The following is a 19,890-nucleotide window of genomic DNA, read 5'->3' as shown; positions in this document are numbered from 1 at the left end:
GAGATGCGTTGGTGTGGCTTAATGATGAATCTTTTGGCTTTTCTTGCGGCCTTCCGCAGGGTTTTTGATGAACCCGGCCATACATCCTCGTCTTCCTCCTCTCTTCTTCGTCTACGCCAGGGAGTCTCACTGTGGGCCAGTACGCAGTGCAGTTCCAGACCCTCGCGTCTGAACTGGCCTAGACTAACAAGACCCTGGTGTCTACCTTTTGGAAGGGCCTTTCTGGACGGATCAAGGATGAACTAGCCGGTCGTGACATACCCTCCTCTCTGGACGACCTGGTGTGTTTGGCCACATGGATCGACGTCCGGTTCCAGGAGTGTTCTAAGGAGGTGATCCGTGAGAAGAAACCTCTGCACCTTGCACCCACCTTCCAAAGACCAGTCTCCCTACAAGCCTCTTCTTTGGCATCCTCCCCTGAAGCTATGCAGGTAGACCAGGTTAAGATGGGCAAGTCTCACCAGGAGGTCCGTGTTATGATCTGCAACAAGTACTCAGGAAAGAAAGGGGAAAGCTATCCCTACAGTAAGACTAAGCTGAATCCCTACGATGTAGCGGGCTGCCTGTTCCTTGCGAACAGACCCGTCTTAGTCCTCGGCTAGTTTGAACGAAGACCTATAACATAAAGGGGAGGAGTCCCTAAAAGAACTAAGGACTGGAACAAAAACGGGACACCTACTTAACAGAAATGGGACTCCCAACCTGTCATAAAAAGCATGCCAAAAGCGAGCCACAAACTGAGGTCCTCTATCAGAAACAATATCCGTGGGAACGCCATGAAGCTTAACAATCTTCTTAACAAACGCCTTAGCGAGTGTCTTGGCGCAGGGCAACTTAATGAATGGAACCCAATGACACATCTTACTAAAACGGTCCACAACCACCCAGATGACAGTAAAACCCTCGGCCCAGGAAGATCAGTAATAAAATAGATTGTGAGATGCGTCCAAGGCACACTAGGAACCTCCAGAGGGCAAAGCAACCCCGCAGCAGGGGTATGTGAAGCCTTTGACCTAGCACACACCGTACACTGACGCACCCACTTGATGACTTCCTTCTGCCATCCAGGCCACCAAAAACTGCGACTGATAAGTCTCTTAGTCTCAGAAATTCCTGGATGACCTGCCAACCGAGACTCATGACACTCCACAAACAAATCTCTCCTAAAGGCTCTAGGCACGAACAACCTCCCAAGGGGAGTGTTAGATGGAGCATCATCTTGAGCATTCAGAATCCCATTCTCCAAAACGGAGTCAAAGCCGCCACCACAACTCCTTTCTGCAAAATGCTCTCCTCCTCCTCGGCACAGACCGTAGGCGAGAAGCTGCGAGATAAAGCATCGGCTTTAACATTCTTAGTACCAGGGATATAGGTAACAGAAAAATGAAACTGAGAAAAAAAGTGCCCACCTTGCTTGACGGGCATTCAAGCGCTTGGCAGCATCCAGATAGATCAAATTCTTATGATCTGTGAAAACCTGAATAGGAAATCTAGCACCTTCCAAGAGATGACGCCAATGTTCAAACACGAGTTTAATCGCCAGCAATTCCTGATTACCGACATCGTAATTAAGTTCGGTCTCAGAAAATTCTTTCGAAAAGAAGGCACAAGGATGTACTCCACCCTTGTTCTCCTGAGACAAAACTGCTCCGACCCCCACCGATGAAGCATCGACCTCGACTAAAAAAGGTTTGGTCTCATCAGGCTGCATAAGGATAGGGGCAGAACTGAACCTCTCTTTGAGATACTCAAACGCTTCAATGGCCTCAGTAGTCCACTGGGCCGTATTCACACCTTTCCTGGTGAGATCGGTTAGAGGCTTAACAATTACAGAAAAATTCTTAATGAATTTCTTGTAATAATTGGCGAAACCCAAAAATCTCTGTATAGATTTCGAACCCATAGGCCTAGGCCATTCCTGCACAGCCTGAACCTTCACCGGGTCCATCTCAAAGCCCTCGCTGGAGACAATGTAGCCCAAAAAAATAATTTTCTGCATAGCGAACTCACATTTCTCCAGCTTAGCAAAGAGTGAATTATCACTCAATAACTGCAAAACTTCACGTACGCTCCGCCAATGGGACTCCAGATCTGGTGAATAAATCAGAATGTCATCCAAATACACAACCACATTCTTACCAATCAAAGGTCTCAGGATGTCATTAATAAGGTTCTGAAAAAATGCAGGTGCATTGGTGAGACCAAAAGGCATAACCAGATTCTCAAAATGACCCACAGGAGTGTTAAAAGCAGTTTTCCATTCATCACCCTCCTTCATGCGCAACAAATTGTATGCCCCCCGGAGATCAATCTTAGAGAACCACTTGGCCCCCACTAACTGGTTAAACAAGTCATGAATTAACGGCAATGGATAGGAATTGCGTACGGTAATCTTATTAATTTCACGAAAATCCAGACATGGACGTAAACCCCCGTCCTTTTTTTAAGAAAAATCCTACTGCCACAGGCGACTTAGAAGGTCTAATGTGACCAGCAGCCAGGCTAGTCTGTATGTATTCCTCCAAGGCCTTTCTTTCAGGGATAGTCAGATTAAACAAGCGACTCTTGGGAACAGTAGGTCCCAGAACAAACTCAATGGCGCAATCATAATCCCTATGAGGAGGTAAAACTTGCGACTCCTCCTCCGAAAAACCCTCCAAAAATCTTGAATAGGTACAGGTAATTCCACTTTTACCACAGCTGCAATGCGACCATTACAACATTTATCATAGCACTTCGGACTCCAAGACTTAATCACATTAGTAGACCAGTCCAACAAAGAATTGTGCAGTTTTAACCAAGGCAATCCTAGAACGACCGGAGAGGGTAAATTATCTAATACAACCAAGTCCAAAATTTCTTGGTGAAGTCCATTGATAGTGAGGGGAAATGCAGTAATACATTTCAAGGGAGTGTTATCAATTGCAATCACAGAAATAGGTGATGACAAAGGTTTGGAATTCAATTCAAGTTTTTCCAAAAACCCTTTATCAATCAAATTAAGTGTTGAACCACAATCCACAAATACCTGAAATTCAATCAAATTTTCCTGCAAAGTAGTACTCCCTGAAAGAAATACTCCTGTAGAGCGTAAACAAGCTATACGGGCGTAACTGACCTTTTTTTTTTCTTTACTTAAATGAAGCTCACAATACTTAATCAAATGGTCAGCTTTACCACAATAAAGACACAATCCCTCGGCGAACCTCCGGTCTCTTTCCTGAGAGAGGAGCGACATTGTGCCAACCTCCATCGGTTTTCCGTCGTCTGAGCAGATTTTCTGGGGACTAGGACCTGGCATTACAGGAGTCTTTACCTCATTCTGCCTAGATCTCAGCCTCCTATCCACACGAACAGCTAATTGCATGGCATTCTGCAGAGTCTCAGGTGCGGGGAATGCAATTAGCTAATCCTTAACTCTTTTATTCAGACCAGCAAGAAATAAACATTTCAGAGCAGGATCATTCCATTTGACTTCTGAAGCCCACCTTCTAAAGTGTGTACAATAATTTTCAACATCACCTGACCCCTGATTCAAACGCCTGAGTTCAGCCTCAGCAGATGAGATTCGATCAGGATTGTCATATAATAGACCCATAGCAGAAAAAAATTCTTCTAATGACCTTAAGCATGGATCATTAGGTTGGAGAGAAAATGCCCACCCTTGTGGTTCATTGCGCAAAAGTGACATAATAAAACCAATGCGCTGTGATTCATTTCCAGAGGACCTTGGTCTCAAACGAAAATATAACAAACAAGCATTTTTAAAAGAAAAAAAAATCTTGCTGTTTACCATAAAAATCATCAGGCAATCCTACCTTGGGTTCCACAAAATGCGCTCCAGAACAGATACTCACGTGTTGCTGGAGCTCGGCCACCTCCAGAGACAATCCCTGCAAGCGTTGAGCCAAAACCTGGATGGAAGCCATGCTGATCCCCGAATTTCTTTCTTTTTAGTTTTTTTTTGGCTTGACTTACTGTTATGATCTGCAACAAGTACTAAGGAAAGAAAGGGGAAAGCTATCCCTACAGTAAGACTAAGCTGAATCCCTACGATGTAGCGGGCTGCCTGTTCCTTGCGAACAGACCCGCCTTAGTCCTCGGTTATTCTGAACAAAGATCTATAGCATAAAGAGGAGGAGTCCCTAAAAGACATAAGGACTGGAACAAAAAACCTACTTAACAGAGAAAGTTGTTGCAGAACACAAAAAGATAAACTGACAAAAAGGTACTAGAGGTCCCAGAAGGACCAAGCGAACTGACAGAGATAGGCACAGAAGCACCTGGCTAGCAAAACAGTCAAACAACACTGAAGTCCAGCACAGCCAAAAGGGCGGAGCTGGAATATAAAGACAGATGGTCACGTGAGCGCAAAACACAAGATGGAAAAAACAAACAGGAGGGTTCTAACAGTCCGCCGCGCTGAGGGCAGATGTTTTTACTGTGGCAGCCCGGAACATCTTATCTGCTCTTGTCCGGAGAGACCGGGAAACTCCAGTGCCTAGGATTGCTTGGAGAGGTCGTCCTGGGCAAAAATTCTTCCTCTCCATCTCTGACTCTGTTGGTATCGATAACCTGCAGGAAGATACACTTCTTTGAGATTGCCTATCTGGACTCCGGTGCTGCCGGGAATCTCATCTAACAGGCCATTGTGGAGCAGAATCAGATCCCTATTCTACATCTTGCAGATCTGTTAGCAGTTTCCTCCGTGGATGGGAAGCTTCTTTAAGAGTACATTTTGTTTGTCACCGAGTCTGTAGCTCTTCAGGTGGGAATGCTACTCTCGGAAAAAATCTCCTTCAACGTGCTGTCGGGCCTCTCTCATCCTTTGTAGCTAAGTCTGCCCTGGCTACAGAGACACAAGCCAGTCTTGAACTGGATCTCGGGTGAGGTGCTCCCTGGGGTCAGGAATGTCATAAGACCTGCTTGGTTCCTGTCCTCCCAGCTCGACCTTCTCCCAATCCAGTTAACCTACCTGGCTTGCCGGCACCTTACTGGTCTCATGCGGATGTCTTTGACAAAAGGGAGACTGAGACACTACCTCCTCATAGGCCGTATGATTGTCCCATGGACCTCATTCCTATACTTCACCTCCTCGTGGTCGAATCTGCCCCCTGTCACTGGCTGAGATCCGTGCCATGTCTGAGTACATCGAAGAGAATCTTGCTTGGGGATTTATCCAGAAATCCACCTCTCCGGCTGGAGCTGGATTCTTCTTCGTCAAGAAGAAGGGTGGTTCCCTTCATCCTTGTATCAACTATAGGGGCCTAAATCAGATTACTATCTAAAATAAGTATCCCTTGCCTCTCATCTCGGAGTTGTTTGAACACTTAAAAGGCGTGAAGATCTTCACTAAACTAGATCTTTGTGGCGCATACAATCTGATCCGGATTCGCCAGGGAGACGAATGGAAGACGGCATTCAACACTCGAGGTAGCCACTACGAGTACCGCATGATGCCTTTTGGTGTCTGCAACGCGCCTGCTGTCTTCCAGGAGCTGGTGAACGACATCTTCCTAGATCTCCTTTACTCTTGCGTGGTAGTGTACATGGACGATATGCTGGTGTTCTCTCCTGATTTGCCGTCACATCGGAGGGACATTTGACAGGTATTGCAGAGGCTCAGGAAGAATCGTCTGTATGCCAAGTTCGAAAAATGTTTCTTTGAACAGACTTCTCTTCCATTTTTGGGATACATAATCTCGGAGACCGGACGTAGGATGGATCCCAAAAAAGTGTCTGCTGTCCTAAAATGGCCCCGACCTGAGGGGCTGAAGGCTATTCAGCGGTTTCTGGGATTCGCTAACTATTACCGCCTCTTCATTCCTCATTTCTCTTCCCGGACTGCTCCCATCTCTGCCCTGACCTGCAAAGGGGCTAATCCCAAGGAATGGACGTCCGAGGCGGAAAGTGCCTTTAAGCAATCTTTCTCGTTTTCCCCGGTGCTACACCGTCCAGATTGTAACAAAACAGTTCTTCCTGGAGGTTGATGCCTCTTCCTCTCGGGCCGGAGCAGTACTCACCCAGAAATCCCCGTCCGGGCGAATTGTGACCTGCAGATTCTTCTCCAAGCTCTTCTCTCCTTCCAAGCGCAATTACTCCATTGGAGGTCGGGAACTACTTGCCATCAAATTAGCGCTGGAGGAGTGGCGCTTCTTAGTAGAAAGGGGCTCTGCATTCGGTGGTTATCTACACGGACCATAAGACTCTCGCCTACTTGCAGTCTGTTCAAAGACTAAATCTGCGTCAGGCCAGATGGTCTCTGTTCTTTGCTCGTTTCAACTTCACTGTCCATTACCACCCGGCAGGCAAGAATATTAAGGCTGATGCACTCTCCCGTTCATTCCTGTCTACCAATCAAGAGGAGGAGCCTCTACACATCATTGACCCTTCCAGAATAATGACTGTTGCTCTGTTGGACCTGTCTCTTCTTCCTCCTGGTAAGACCTTTGTGGCAGTTCCGGATAGGATGGAGGGTCTTACTCTTAGGTCATTCGTCCAAACTGGCTGGACATGCCGGCCAGAGGAAGACGCTTCTGCTTATTTCCCGACCTTATTGGTGGCCGACTCTGCACAAGAATGTTGCGGATTTTGTCACGGCTTGTTCTTCCTGTGCCCATAACAAGACACCAAGGCAACTTCTGACTGATCGACTTCTTCCTTTACCCGTGCCTTCTGCTCACAGATCGCTATGGATTTCATCACGGATCTTCCTGTATCGGCCAGTTGTACTGTCATATGGGTGGTCGCTGACTGCTTCTCCAAGATGGCTCACTTTATTGCCCTGCCACGTCTTCCCTCTGCGCCTGTGCTGGCTAAAGACTTCATCCATCACATCTTCCGTCTCCACGGCCTATCTCTTCATATTGTCTCGGATAGAGGAGTTCAGTTTACTTCTCGCTTCTGGAGAGCCACGTGCAAGCTGCTGGATATCACATTGGATTATTCTTCGGCCTATCATCCTCAGTAAAGTGGCCAGGTGGAATGTATTAATCAAATCCTCACCAGTTTCCTTCGACACTTTGTCAACGCTCCCCATAGCGACTGGGTAGAACTTCTGCCTTGGGCCGAATTTTCTTACAACAACCATGTGAGTGAGTCCTCTGCCAAGTCTCTGTTCTTTGTGGTGTACGGTCAGCATCCCAATATCCCATTTCCTGTCTCTACTTCTGTGGACAATCCTGCTGCGGAGTCTCTCATCAGAGACTTTTCGTTGATTTGGGAGGACACTAAATCTGCGCTGCTACAGTCCTCGGAGCAGATGAGAGACAAGGTCTGGCTTTCCTCCAAATATGTCCGTCTCAAGATACCATCATACAAGTTGGGTCCACGGTTCATCGGTCCTTTCGAGATTCTGAGCCAAATTAATCCAGTGGCGTACAAGTTGAGACACCCTGCCTCATTACGGATCCCCAATTCCTTTCATGTGTCTCTCCTCAAACCTGTTGTCCTCAATCTTTTCTCTGACGATCCAGGTACCACTCCAGCTCTAGTCTCTGCTGGTAGAGAACATTTTGGCCATCAAGAGGGTAAGAGGAAAGACTTTTTTTTTCTTGTGGATTGGAAGTAGTGTGGTCCTGAGGAGAGGTCTTGGGAGCCCAGGGAGAACATCCATGCTCCTCCTCTTCTTCTAGAAAAGTTTCTTGCGGGCTTAAAAAAGAGTGGGCGTAAAGGGGGGTCTACTGTAGCACCGGCGTCTCTGCCTCCTGCCCAGAAGAGACGCCGATCCACTCACCATTCCGGTCCGGCGTTCACCACTCCTCCCTCTGGCCTTCCTGCTGCGCCTGCCTGGGGTGCGCGCACCGCGCGCAGATGCCCGGGCACTGTACTAAGGGCACGCGAGCTCCCTCTCTCTTTAAGGGGCCGCGCGCGCCGTCCTAAAGAGTCCCCGGCCAATGGTCGGAGGACTGCCCCTTTTTAAGGCACCTCCTCCAAAATGGAGATGCCTGTGCAAAGTTATTTGTGTGCTTACACTTTCTCCAGCCCTCAGGTCCCAGCCGTGCCCGCCAGCCTGTATAACAGCCGTGCCCGCCAGCCTATCAGCCATGCCCGCCAGTCAGTCTGCGAACCATGCCAGCCAGCCTGCCAGCCAAGCCTGCCTACCTACCTACGTTGTCTGCCTTCCTATCAGCCGTGCTCATCTGTCGTCCCTGTCAGCTTCAGCCTTCAGCCCTGTGGGAGTCGCCTGCTCTCACACGAGGTCGGTCCCGGAGTGGCACCTGGTACACCTTCCCGGTCCCTCCTTGGTTCACGGAGTCTATTAAGCCACCATGTATCCAGGGTCAGTACGAGTAGGCACTTATTCACGCCCCTCTGGTCCCTCCTTGCATCCCAGCACAGAGGTTCCACCACCCGAACCCGTAACAACCGGCAGTAGTTCACTATCTCCCGGTGACATCCAGGCCAGTAGATCCTTTGTAGGACCCGCTCCCAAGTCTTATCTACCCCTAGATGCCCACCCAAGATGTGAGAATGGGCTAGGCCTAACACTCTATGCCTGTAGGGTCCCGGCTCTACCAACTGCTCTATTACCGCCCCGCTTGGGTTAGTGACCCTATAAAGAAGCTCCCCATTGAGTGCAAAGTATGGGAACCTGGTGTCGGCCCCCGGCTCCTGAGCAACCCCATTGATCACAGACACATTGTCAAATGCAAATTTCAAGGTGAGATCCTGCATCTGCGCAGTCCCAAAGTTCCCCTCAGACACCCCCAAGTCTGGGACCTCATCTTCAGGGGTCACCACCTCGTCTTCGTCCCCCACAAGGACACACAGGGGAAAGTCATCTGCCTCTGACTGCGCCGGTGATGTATCATGGGGTGATCGGCTCCTGGTTGAGACACTTGGCACCCCAGAATAGACTGAAGTCCCGCCCTATTATAACCGGGTGGAGCAGATTCCTAACCACACCTACCTCATGGGACTCAACTCCACAGTCAGTGTGTATTGTCACTCTGGCAATAGGGTAATCTTTTGCATCCCCGTGGATTCACCTCACGCCCATGTTTTTCCCAGGGATCAACTGGTGTGATAGCGTGGCCCTTATGAGAGTCACCAAGCTCTCTGAGTCCAGGAGTCCTGCCACCAGTACCCCATTAACAGTTACCGGACATGACTGTGGTCCCTCACCGGGCTGATAGTCCGCACTGTAGGCGGGGTACGCAAAGTAGGAACAGCAACGTCCCAGGCTACAGTCCATCTGTTAAGAGGGCAGCGGGCTGCTATATGGCCTGGGCCGTGACACCGCCAAAAAATAATCTCTCCCGAGGGGACCTTGGGCACCACCTCCCCCCTCCCCTTTGGACCTTGGACGCACCACTCCCTTTTGGGCCTCCAACCCCGACTGGATCCCCCAATACGGATTGGGCTGTTTTCCCACGGAACCCTCGACCCCCTGGTACTTCTCAATCAGTCCGACTAGTTCATCAGCATGCCGGGTATCACCCTGGCAACCCAAATCTGTACCGGCCTTGGTAAGGAGTGCATAAACCAATTCATCACTACTTACTCTACGATCTGCGCCAGGGTAAAAGATTCTGGTTGGAGCTACTTTTGCACCAGGTGCAACAGGTCAAACATTTGGGAGCATGGTGGTTTATCGCAGTGATATGCCCAGTGGTTACCCCCAAACGTGCCAAAATTTAAGTTTTGAATTTTGCATATTCTCTGGCATCCTGCAAGGCCAAGTCATAATAGGCTTTCTGGGGTTCCCCTGTCAGGTATGGCGCCAACACCTCTGGCGGCAGTCTCTCCCTCTTGGCGACCCTCTCAAATACCGTCAGAAAAGCTTCTACGTCATCACCCGGAGTCATTTTCTGCAGCGCTCCCCTTACTGCCTTTCAGACAGAAAAGTCGTCCGCTGACCTTATTGTTGGAGCTGTTGCCGAGCCACGGATCGCCTCTGCAAGCAAATCAATCTTCTGCTGCTGCTGTTGTCGGCACTGGTCCTGGTGGGCCTGCTGCTGGAGCTGGAGCTGCTGCATAAGCAGTTTGGTGGTCTCCTGTTGCGTCATCTGCTGTTGCTGTAGCATCTGCTGGTGCTGTGTTTATTGCTGTTAGTGCTGCTCCTGCAACAAATGTTTAAGGAGGTCCTCCATCTTGTCCGGCGTCAGCCAACTTCACCTAGGACATGTACAGTAAAGACCAAAAGTTTGGACACACCTTCTCATTTAAAGAAATTTCTGTATTTTCGTGACTGAAAATTGTACATTCACACTGAAGGCATCAAAACTATGAATTACCACATGTGGAATTCTATACTTAACAAAAAAGTGTGAAACAACTGAAGATATGTCTTATATTCTAGGTTCTTCACAGTAGCCACCTTTTGCTTTGATGACTGCTTTGCACACTCTTGGCATTCTCTTGATGAGCTTCAAGAGGTAGTCACCGGAAATGGTCTTCCAACAATCTTGAAGGAGTTCCCAGAGATGCTTAGCACTTGTTGGCCCTTTTGCCTTCACTCTGCGGTCCAGCTCACCCCAAACCATCTCCATTGGGTTCAGGTCTGGTGACTGTGGAGGCCAGGTCATCTGGCGTAGCACCCCATCACTCCCCTTCTTGGTCAAATAGCCCTTACACAGCCGGGAGGTGTGTTTGGGGTCATTGTCCTGTTGAAAAATAAATGATGGTCCCACTAAACGCAAACCGGATGGAACAGCATGCCGCTGCAAGATGCTGTAGTAGCCATGCTGGTTCAGTATGCCTTCAATTTTGAATAAATCCCCAACAGTGTCACCAGCAAAGCCCCCCCACACCATCACACCTCCTCCTCCATGCTTCATGGTGGGAACCAGGCATGTAGAGTCCATCCGTTCACCTTTTCTGCGTCGCACAAAGACACGGTGGATGGAACCAAAGATCTCAAATTTGGACTCATCAGACCAAAGCACAGATTTCCACTGGTCTAATGTCCATTCCTTGTGTTCTTTAGCCCAAACAAGTCTCTTCTGCTTGTGGCCTGTCCTTAGCAGTGGTTTCCTAGCAGCTATTTTACCATGAAGGCCTGCTGCACAAAGTCTCCTCTTAACAGTTGTTGAAGAGATGTGTCTGCTGCTAGAACTCTGTGTGGCATTGACCTGGTCTCTAATCTGAGCTGCTGTTAACCTGCGATTTCTGAGGCTGGTGACTTGGATAAACTTATCCTCAGAAGCAGAGGTGACTCTTGGTCTTCCTTTCCTGGGACGGTCCTCATGTGAGCCAGTTTCTTTGTAGCGCTTGATGGTTTTTGCAACTGCACTTGGGGACACTTTCAAAGTTTGCCCAATTTTTCGCACTGACTGACCTTCATTTCTTAAAGTAATGATGGCCACTGGTTTTTCTTTACTTATCTGCTTTTTTCTTGCCATAATACAAATTCTAACAGTCTATTCAGTAGGACTATCAGCTGTGTATCCACCAGACATCTGCACAACACAACTGATGGTCCCAACCCCATTTATAAGGCAAGAAATCCCACTTATTAAACCTGACAGGGCACACCTGTGAAGTGAAAACCATTTCCGGTGACTACCTCTTGAAGCTCATCAAGAGAATGCCAAGAGTGTGCAAAGCAGTGATCAAAGCAAAAGGTGGCTACTTTGAAGAACCTAGAATATAAGACATATTCTCAGTTGTTTCACGCTTTTTTGGTAAGTATATAATTCCACATGTGGTAATTCATAGTTTTGATGCCTTCAGTGCGAATGTACAATTTTCCTAGTCATAAAAATACAGAAAAATCTTTAAATGAGAAGGTGTGTCCAAACTTTTGGTCTGTAGTGTAGGTCTACCTGTGACAGTCACACATGTTTGCTGGGGGTGTTGCCCTCAATTCTAACACCACTTGTGGTATATCGACAAGCTCAGCTGTATGCGGAGGTAAAACACGGGATACTGTCTCTTTAAATTTTCAGGGTAGTTTATTTAGCAGTAATAAACTACCCTGGAGTCCAAAAAGAAAACACAGCCCATTCAGCTAAAGAGACAAAACAAAATACAAAACTTGCAGCACAGTCGGTATCTCGGCCAAGGTCTGGCCACCCAGGTTCAGCACACCCCATGCTAGCTCCTTCCTGGAGCAAAGTTTCCCCAGGTACTGGACACCTCTGGTGTTAGGACTGGCTATTTAAAGCCCAGACTCTCCCCGGATTGGAGGTATGGTGAATAACGCCCCGCCCTGCGCTTTCAGTATCCACTGCAAATATTCCCTTGTAACAGTGGCTCTATTAACTCTCTCTGCACCGACTGTGCAGGAGAATTCGCATATTTTCACATCACTGAGTCCAAGAATCTCCGCGACACATACCTCCCTTCTGACACTCTACAAGTGCCTTTGTCACAAACTCTATTGAGAAACAAAGCAAAATCATTTTGAGGGGGAAATAAAAATAACAAAACTACAATAATGTTGTTGTATAAGTGTAAGCACCCTCTAATCTTTGGATGGGATTATGCTCAGAATCAGCCAATCACATTTACCCCCATCTTACATATTAGTCAGTGCTTGGCAGTGATTAACCCCAGAGAAAGTGTTGCTGTTCTAGGCGGATTCTCCTGAAAGTTTCTGGTCCATAAACAGCTGACTACACAGCAAAGGTTCTCATTGTGGAACGTTTTCAGTCAGGAGAAGGTACAAAAACATTTCCATGGCAGTAGATCTACCATGGACACTGTGAGATGTTATGCAAGTTAAAGGTCCATCATACAAAGTATATCAGCAAAGTCTAGAAACGCTTTCGTCTTCTCTGGATGGACTCAGGCAAAATATAAAACTGTTCTGTGGTCGGATAAATCAGAATGTGAGATTCTTCATGGAGACCCTGGACGCTGTGTCCTGTGAACTCAGGAGGAGAACGACTATCCAGATTGTTATCGAGGATTAGGACTATCCAGGTTGTTATTGAGGATTAGAAACATCCAGCTAGTCACTGAGGAGAGGAACCATCCATCTTATCGATGAGAGGAACCATCCATTTTGTTATCGAGGAGAGGAATCATCCAGCTTATCGATGAGTAGGACCATCCAGTTGGTTATTGAGGTGACGGGACCATCCCGCTTGTTATCGAAGAGACAAGCCATCCAGCTTGTTATCGAAGAGACGAGCCATCCAGCTTGTTATCGAAGAGAGGAGCGATCCAGCTTGTTATTGAAGAGATGAGCCATCCAGCTTGTTATCGAAGAGAGGAGCGATTCAGCTTGTTATCGAGGAGAGGAACCATCCAGCTTGTTATCGAGGCGATGAACCATCCAGCTTGTTATCAGCGCACAGTTATGGATCTTTGATGGTATATGGGGCATTAGTGAATGGGACATCATTTCCTATCCCAAAACTCCAGCAATTGTCTCCCGAACTCCCCACCGTTAACAGACTGGAGTAAGAAGGAGGGGACGCTGTATAATGGTGGACACGACCTGGGCACAGCTGTTCTGAGATGTGCAGCTGCCATCCACTTCTAACTTCACTAATTTTCGTTTTTTTTAAAAAAAAAGAGAAATTTCCAACGTCCAACTTCTGATCTGTTCTGTGTGATAAAATATGGCGATAAAGAGATTTCCTGATCATTGCATTCTAGTTTTCTACATATTTTATACAGCAGCTCAACGGTTTTGGAGTTGGGGTTGCTGTATACAGACAGGACACACATTCTACATATAATGCTCACATATATACTGTACTGTACACGCTTTACATGCATCATATATACATACCCTCACCCATCCCCTGTATACTGTGAGCCCTCGCGGGCGGGGTCCTCGCTCCTGCACCAGTCGCTGAATTGTATTTGCTTTTGCTATGTATACCCCTTTCACATGGAATAAATGGTGCTATAATAATAAATAATAATAATATACTATGTACTAAACACATTGTAAACTGTTTATGCACAAAATGCATAGTATACTGGGCTTCCTCTATGCACTATAGCCAGATACTTGCAGGCTAGATATTTATATTGATAAAAGCCCCCTCGGGGTATTCTGTCGTTTCTTGTGGTTTCACCTCTAACCTATATTTATTGTACATCTCTCTCAAGATGAACCTCATTGCCGGTTGCTTCTATGACGGGGTGCTGCTTTATGCCCAAGCTCTGAACGAGACATTACAAGAAGGCGGCTCTCCAAAGGACGGAATACGGATCGTACAGAAGATACAGGAGCGCAGCATACAAGGTGAGTGTATGTGTGTGTATAATCTGGAGGATAGTCACAGCATACAGGGTGAGGGTATGATGTGTATAGTCTGGAGGATAGTCACAGCATACAGGGTGAGGGTATGATTTGTGTAGTCTGGAGGATAGTCACAGCATACAGGGTGAGGGTATGATGTGTATAGTTTGGAGGATAGTCACATCATACAGGGTGAGGGTTAGATGTGTGTAGTCTGGAGGATAGTCACAGCATACAGGGTGAGGGTATGATGTGTGTAGTCTGGAGGATAGTCACAGCATACAGGGTGAGGGTATGATGTGTGTAGTGTGGAGGATAGTCACAGCATACAGGGTGAGGGTATGATGTGTGTAGTGTGGAGGATAGTCACAGCACATAGGGTGAGGGTATGATGAGTGTAGTCTGGAGGATAGTCACTGCATACAGGGTGAGGGTATGATGTGTATAGTCTGGAGAATAGTCACAACATACAGGGTGAGGGTATGATGTGTGTAGTCTGGAGGATAGTCACTGCATACAGGGTGAGGATATGAGGAGTGTAGTCTGGAGGATAGTCACTGCATACAGGGTGAGGGTATGATGTGTATAGTCTGGAGAATAGTCACAGCATATAGGGTGAGGGTATGATGTGTGTAGTCTGGAGGATAGTCACAGCATACAGGGTAAGGGTATGATGTGTGTAGTCTGGAGGATAGTCACAGCATACAGGGTGAGGGTATGATGTGTGTAGTCTGGAGGATAGTCACAGCATACAGGGTAAGGGTATGATGTGTGTAGTCTGGAGGATAGTCACAGCATACAGGGTGAGGGTATGATGTGTATAATCTGGAGGATAGTCACAGCATACAGGGTGAAGGTATGATGTGTGTAGTCTGGAGGATAGTCACTGCATACAGGGTGAGGGTATGATGTGTATAATCTGGAGGATAGTCACAGCATACAGGGTGAAGGTATGATGAGTGTAGTCTGGAGGATAGTCACAGCATACAGGGTGAGGGTATGATGTGTGTATTATGGAGGATAGTCACAGCATACAGGGTGACGGTATGATGAGTGTAGTCTGGAGGATGGTCACAGCATACAGGGTGAGGGTATGATGTATATAGTCTGGAGGATAGTCACTGCATACAGGGTGAGGGTATGATGAGTGTAGTCTGGAGGATAGTCACAGCATACAGGGTGAGGGTATGATGTGTATAGTCTGGAGGATAGTCACAGCATACAGGGTGAGGGTATGATGTGTATAGTCTGGAGGATAGTCACAGCATACAAGGTGAGGGTATGATGTGTATAGTCTGGAGGATAGTCACAGCATACAAGGAGAGGGTATGATGTGTGTAGTCTGGAGGATAGTCACAGCATACAGGGTGAGGGTATGATGTGTATAGTCTGGAGGATAGTCACAGCATACAGGGTGAGGGTATGATGTGTGTAGTCTGGAGAATAGTCACAGCATACAGGGTGAGGGTATGATGTGTGTAGTCTGGAGGATAGTCACAGCATACAGGGTGAGGGTAAGATGTGTGTATAGTCTGGAGCATAGTCACAGCATACAGGGTGAGGGTATGATGTGTATAGTCTGGAGGATAGTCACAGCATACAGGGTGAGGGTAAGATGTGTGTATAGTCTGGAGAATAGTCACAGCATACAGGGTGAGGGTATGATGTGTATAGTCTGGAGGATAGTCACAGCATACAGGGTGAGGGTATGATGTGTATAGTTTGGAGGATAGTCACATCATACAGGGTGAGGGTAAGATGTGTGTAGTCTGGAGGATAGTCACAGCATACAGGGTGAGGGTATGATGTGTGTAGTCTGGAGGATAGTCACAGCATACAGGGTGAGGGTATGATGTGTGTAGTCTGGAGGATAGTCACAGCATACAGGGTGAGGGTATGATGTGTGTAGTGTGGAGGATAGTCACAGCATACAGGGTGAGGGTATGATGTGTGTAGTGTGGAGGATAGTCACAGCACATAGGGTGAGGGTATGATGAGTGTAGTCTGGAGGATAGTCACTGCATACAGGGTGAGGGTATGATGTGTATAGTCTGGAGAATAGTCACAGCATACAGGGTGAGGGTATGATGTGTGTAGTCTGGAGGATAGTCACTGCATACAGGGTGAGGATATGATGAGTGTAGTCTGGAGGATAGTCACTGCATACAGGGTGAGGGTATGATGTGTATAGTCTGGAGAATAGTCACAGCATATAGGGTGAGGGTATGATGTGTGTAGTCTGGAGGATAGTCACAGCATACAGGGTAAGGGTATGATGTGTGTAGTCTGGAGGATAGTCACAGCATACAGGGTGAGGGTATGATGTGTATAATCTGGAGGATAGTCACAGCATACAGGGTGAAGGTATGATGTGTGTAGTCTGGAGGATAGTCACTGCATACAGGGTGAGGGTATGATGTGTATAATCTGGAGGATAGTCACAGCATACAGGGTGAAGGTATGATGAGTGTAGTCTGGAGGATAGTCACAGCATACAGGGTGAGGGTATGATGTGTGTATTATGGAGGATAGTCACAGCATACAGGGTGACGGTATGATGAGTGTAGTCTGGAGGATAGTCACAGCATACAGGGTGAGGGTATGATGTATATAGTCTGGAGGATAGTCACTGCATACAGGGTGAGGGTATGATGTGTATAGTCTGGAGGATAGTCACAGCATACAAGGTGAGGGTATGATGTGTATAGTCTGGAGGATAGTCACAGCATACAGGGTGAGGGTATGATGTGTATAGTCTGGAGGATAGTCACAGCATACAAGGTGAGGGTATGATGTGTATAGTCTGGAGGATAGTCACAGCATACAGGGTGAGGGTATGATGTATATAGTCTGGAGGATAGTCACTGCATACAGGGTGAGGGTATGATGTGTATAGTCTGGAGGATAGTCACTGCATACAGGGTGAGGGTATGATGTGTATAGTCTGGAGGATAGTCACAGCATACAAGGTGAGGGTATGATGTATATAGTCTGGAGGATAGTCACAGCATACAAGGTGAGGGTATGATGTGTATAGTCTGGAGGATAGTCACTGCATACAGGGTGAGGGTATGATGTGTATAGTCTGGAGGATAGTCACAGCATACAAGGTGAGGGTATGATGAGTGTAGTCTGGAGGATAGTCACAGCATACAGGGTGAGGGTATGATGTATATAGTCTGGAGGATAGTCACTGCATACAGGGTGAGGGTATGATGTGTATAGTCTGGAGGATAGTCACAGCATACAAGGTGAGGGTATGATGTGTATAGTCTGGAGGATAGTCACAGCATACAGGGTGAGGGTATGATGTGTATAGTCTGGAGGATAGTCACAGCATACAAGGTGAGGGTATGATGAGTGTAGTCTGGAGGATAGTCACAGCATACAGGGTGAGGGTATGATGTGTATAGTCTGGAGGATAGTCACAGCATACAGGGTGAGGGTATGATGTGTATAGTCTGGAGGATAGTCACAGCATACAAGGTGAGGGTATGATGTGTATAGTCTGGAGGATAGTCACAGCATACAAGGAGAGGGTATGATGTGTGTAGTCTGGAGGATAGTCACAGCATACAGGGTGAGGGTATGATGTGTATAGTCTGGAGGATAGTCACAGCATACAGGGTGAGGGTATGATGTGTGTAGTCTGGAGAATAGTCGCAGCATACAGGGTGAGGGTATGATGTGTGTAGTCTGGAGGATAGTCACAGCATACAGGGTGAGGGTATGATGTGTGTAGTCTGGAGGATAGTCACAGCATACAGGGTGAGGGTATGATGTGTGTAGTGTGGAGGATAGTCACAGCATACAGGGTGAGTGTATGACGTGTGTAGTCTGGAGAATAGTCACAGCATACAGGGTGAGGGTATGATGTGTGTAGTCTGGAGGATAGTCACAGCATACAGGGTGAGGGTATGATGTGTATACTCTGGAGAATAGTCACAGCATACAGGGTGAGGGTATGATGTGTATACTCTGGAGAATAGTCACAGCATACAGGGTGAGGGTAAGATGTGTGTATAGTCTGGAGAATAGTCACAGCATACAGGGTGAGGGTATGATGTGTATAGTCTGGAGGATAGTCACTGCATACAGGGTGAGGGTATGATGTGTGTAGTCTGGAGGATAGTCACAGCATACAGGGTGAGGGTATGATGTGTGTAGTGTGGAGGATAGTCACAGCATACAGAGTGAGTGTATGACGTGTGTAGTCTGGAGAATAGTCACAGCATACAGGGTGAGGGTATGATGTGTATAGTCTGGAGGATAGTCACAGCATACAGGGTGAGGGTATGATGTGTGTAGTGTGGAGGATAGTCACAGCATACAGAGTGAGTGTATGACGTGTGTAGTCTGGAGAATAGTCACAGCATACAGAGTGAGTGTATGACGTGTGTAGTCTGGAGGATAGTCACAGCATACAGGGTGAAGGTATGATGTGTATAGTCTGGAGGATAGTCACAGCATACAGGGTGAGGGTATGATGTGTATAGTCTGGAGGATAGTCACAGCATACAGGGTGAGGGTATGATGTGTATAGTCTGGAGGATAGTCACAGCATACAGGGTGAGGGTATGATGAGTGTAGTCTGGAGGATAGTCACAGCATACAGGGTGAGGGTATGATGTGTATAGTCTGGAGAATAGTCACAGCATACAGGGTGAGGGTATGATGTGTATAATCTGGAGGATAGCCACAGCATACAGGGTGAGGGTATGATGTGTATAGTCTGGAGAATAGTCACAGCATACAGGGTAAGGGTATGATGTGTGTAGTCTGGAGGATAGTCGCAGCATACAGGGTGAGGGTATGATGTGTATAGTCTGGAGGATAGTCACAGCATACAGGGTGAGGGTATGATGTGTGTAGTGTGGAGGATAGTCACAGCATACAGAGTGAGTGTATGACGTGTGTAGTCTGGAGAATAGTCACAGCATACAGGGTGAGGGTATGATGTGTGTAGTCTGGAGGATAGTCACAGCATACAGGGTGAGGGTATGATGTGTGTAGTGTGGAGGATAGTCACAGCATACAGAGTGAGTGTATGACGTGTGTAGTCTGGAGAATAGTCACAGCATACAGGGTAAGGGTATGATGTGTGTAGTCTGGAGGATAGTCGCAGCATACAGGGTGAGGGTATGATGTGTATAGACTGGAGGATAGTCACAGCATACAGGGTGAGGGTATGATGTGTGTAGTGTGGAGGATAGTCACAGCATACAGAGTGAGTGTATGACGTGTGTAGTCTGGAGAATAGTCACAGCATACAGGGTGAAGGTATGATGTGTATAGTCTGGAGGATAGTCACAGCATACAGGGTGAGGGTAAGATGTGTGTATAGTCTGGAGAATAGTCACAGCATACAGGGTGAGGGTATGATGTGTATAGTCTGGAGGATAGTCACAGCATACAGGGTGAGGGTATGATGTGTGTAGTGTGGAGGATAGTCACAGCATACAGAGTGAGTGTATGACGTGTGTAGTCTGGAGAATAGTCACAGCATACAGGGTGAGGGTATGATGTGTGTAGTCTGGAGGATAGTCACAGCATACAGGGTGAAGGTATGATGTGTATAGTCTGGAGGATAGTCACAGCATACAGGGTGAGGGTAAGATGTGTATACTCTGGAGAATAGTCACAGCATACAGGGTGAGGGTATGATGTGTATAGTCTGGAGGATAGTCACTGCATACAGGGTGAGGGTATGATGTGTGTAGTCTGGAGGATAGTCACAGCATACA

The 19,890-nt window shown here is 47.3% G+C and overlaps 1 protein-coding gene across 4 annotated transcripts in view; it reads left to right on the top strand.

Annotated features, from left to right (window-relative positions):
* Positions 1 to 19,890, top strand: part of NPR2 (natriuretic peptide receptor 2) — a 567,493-nt gene that overhangs the window by 125,914 nt on the left and 421,689 nt on the right. For all 4 annotated transcript variants that reach the window (XM_073684396.1, XM_073684388.1, XM_073684406.1 and 1 more), the window contains exon 4: positions 14,014 to 14,149. In XM_073684396.1, the coding sequence (XP_073540497.1) occupies positions 14,014 to 14,149 (136 nt within the window). The remainder of the gene's footprint in view (positions 1 to 14,013; positions 14,150 to 19,890) is intronic.

Source organism: Phyllobates terribilis, unplaced genomic scaffold (genome assembly GCF_046119375.1).
Source record: "Phyllobates terribilis strain yellow unplaced genomic scaffold, ASM4611937v1 Scaffold_1__5_contigs__length_1240528914, whole genome shotgun sequence".
Lineage (NCBI taxonomy): Eukaryota > Metazoa > Chordata > Amphibia > Anura > Dendrobatidae > Phyllobates > Phyllobates terribilis.
This window is presented reverse-complemented; position numbering and strand designations above follow the sequence as displayed.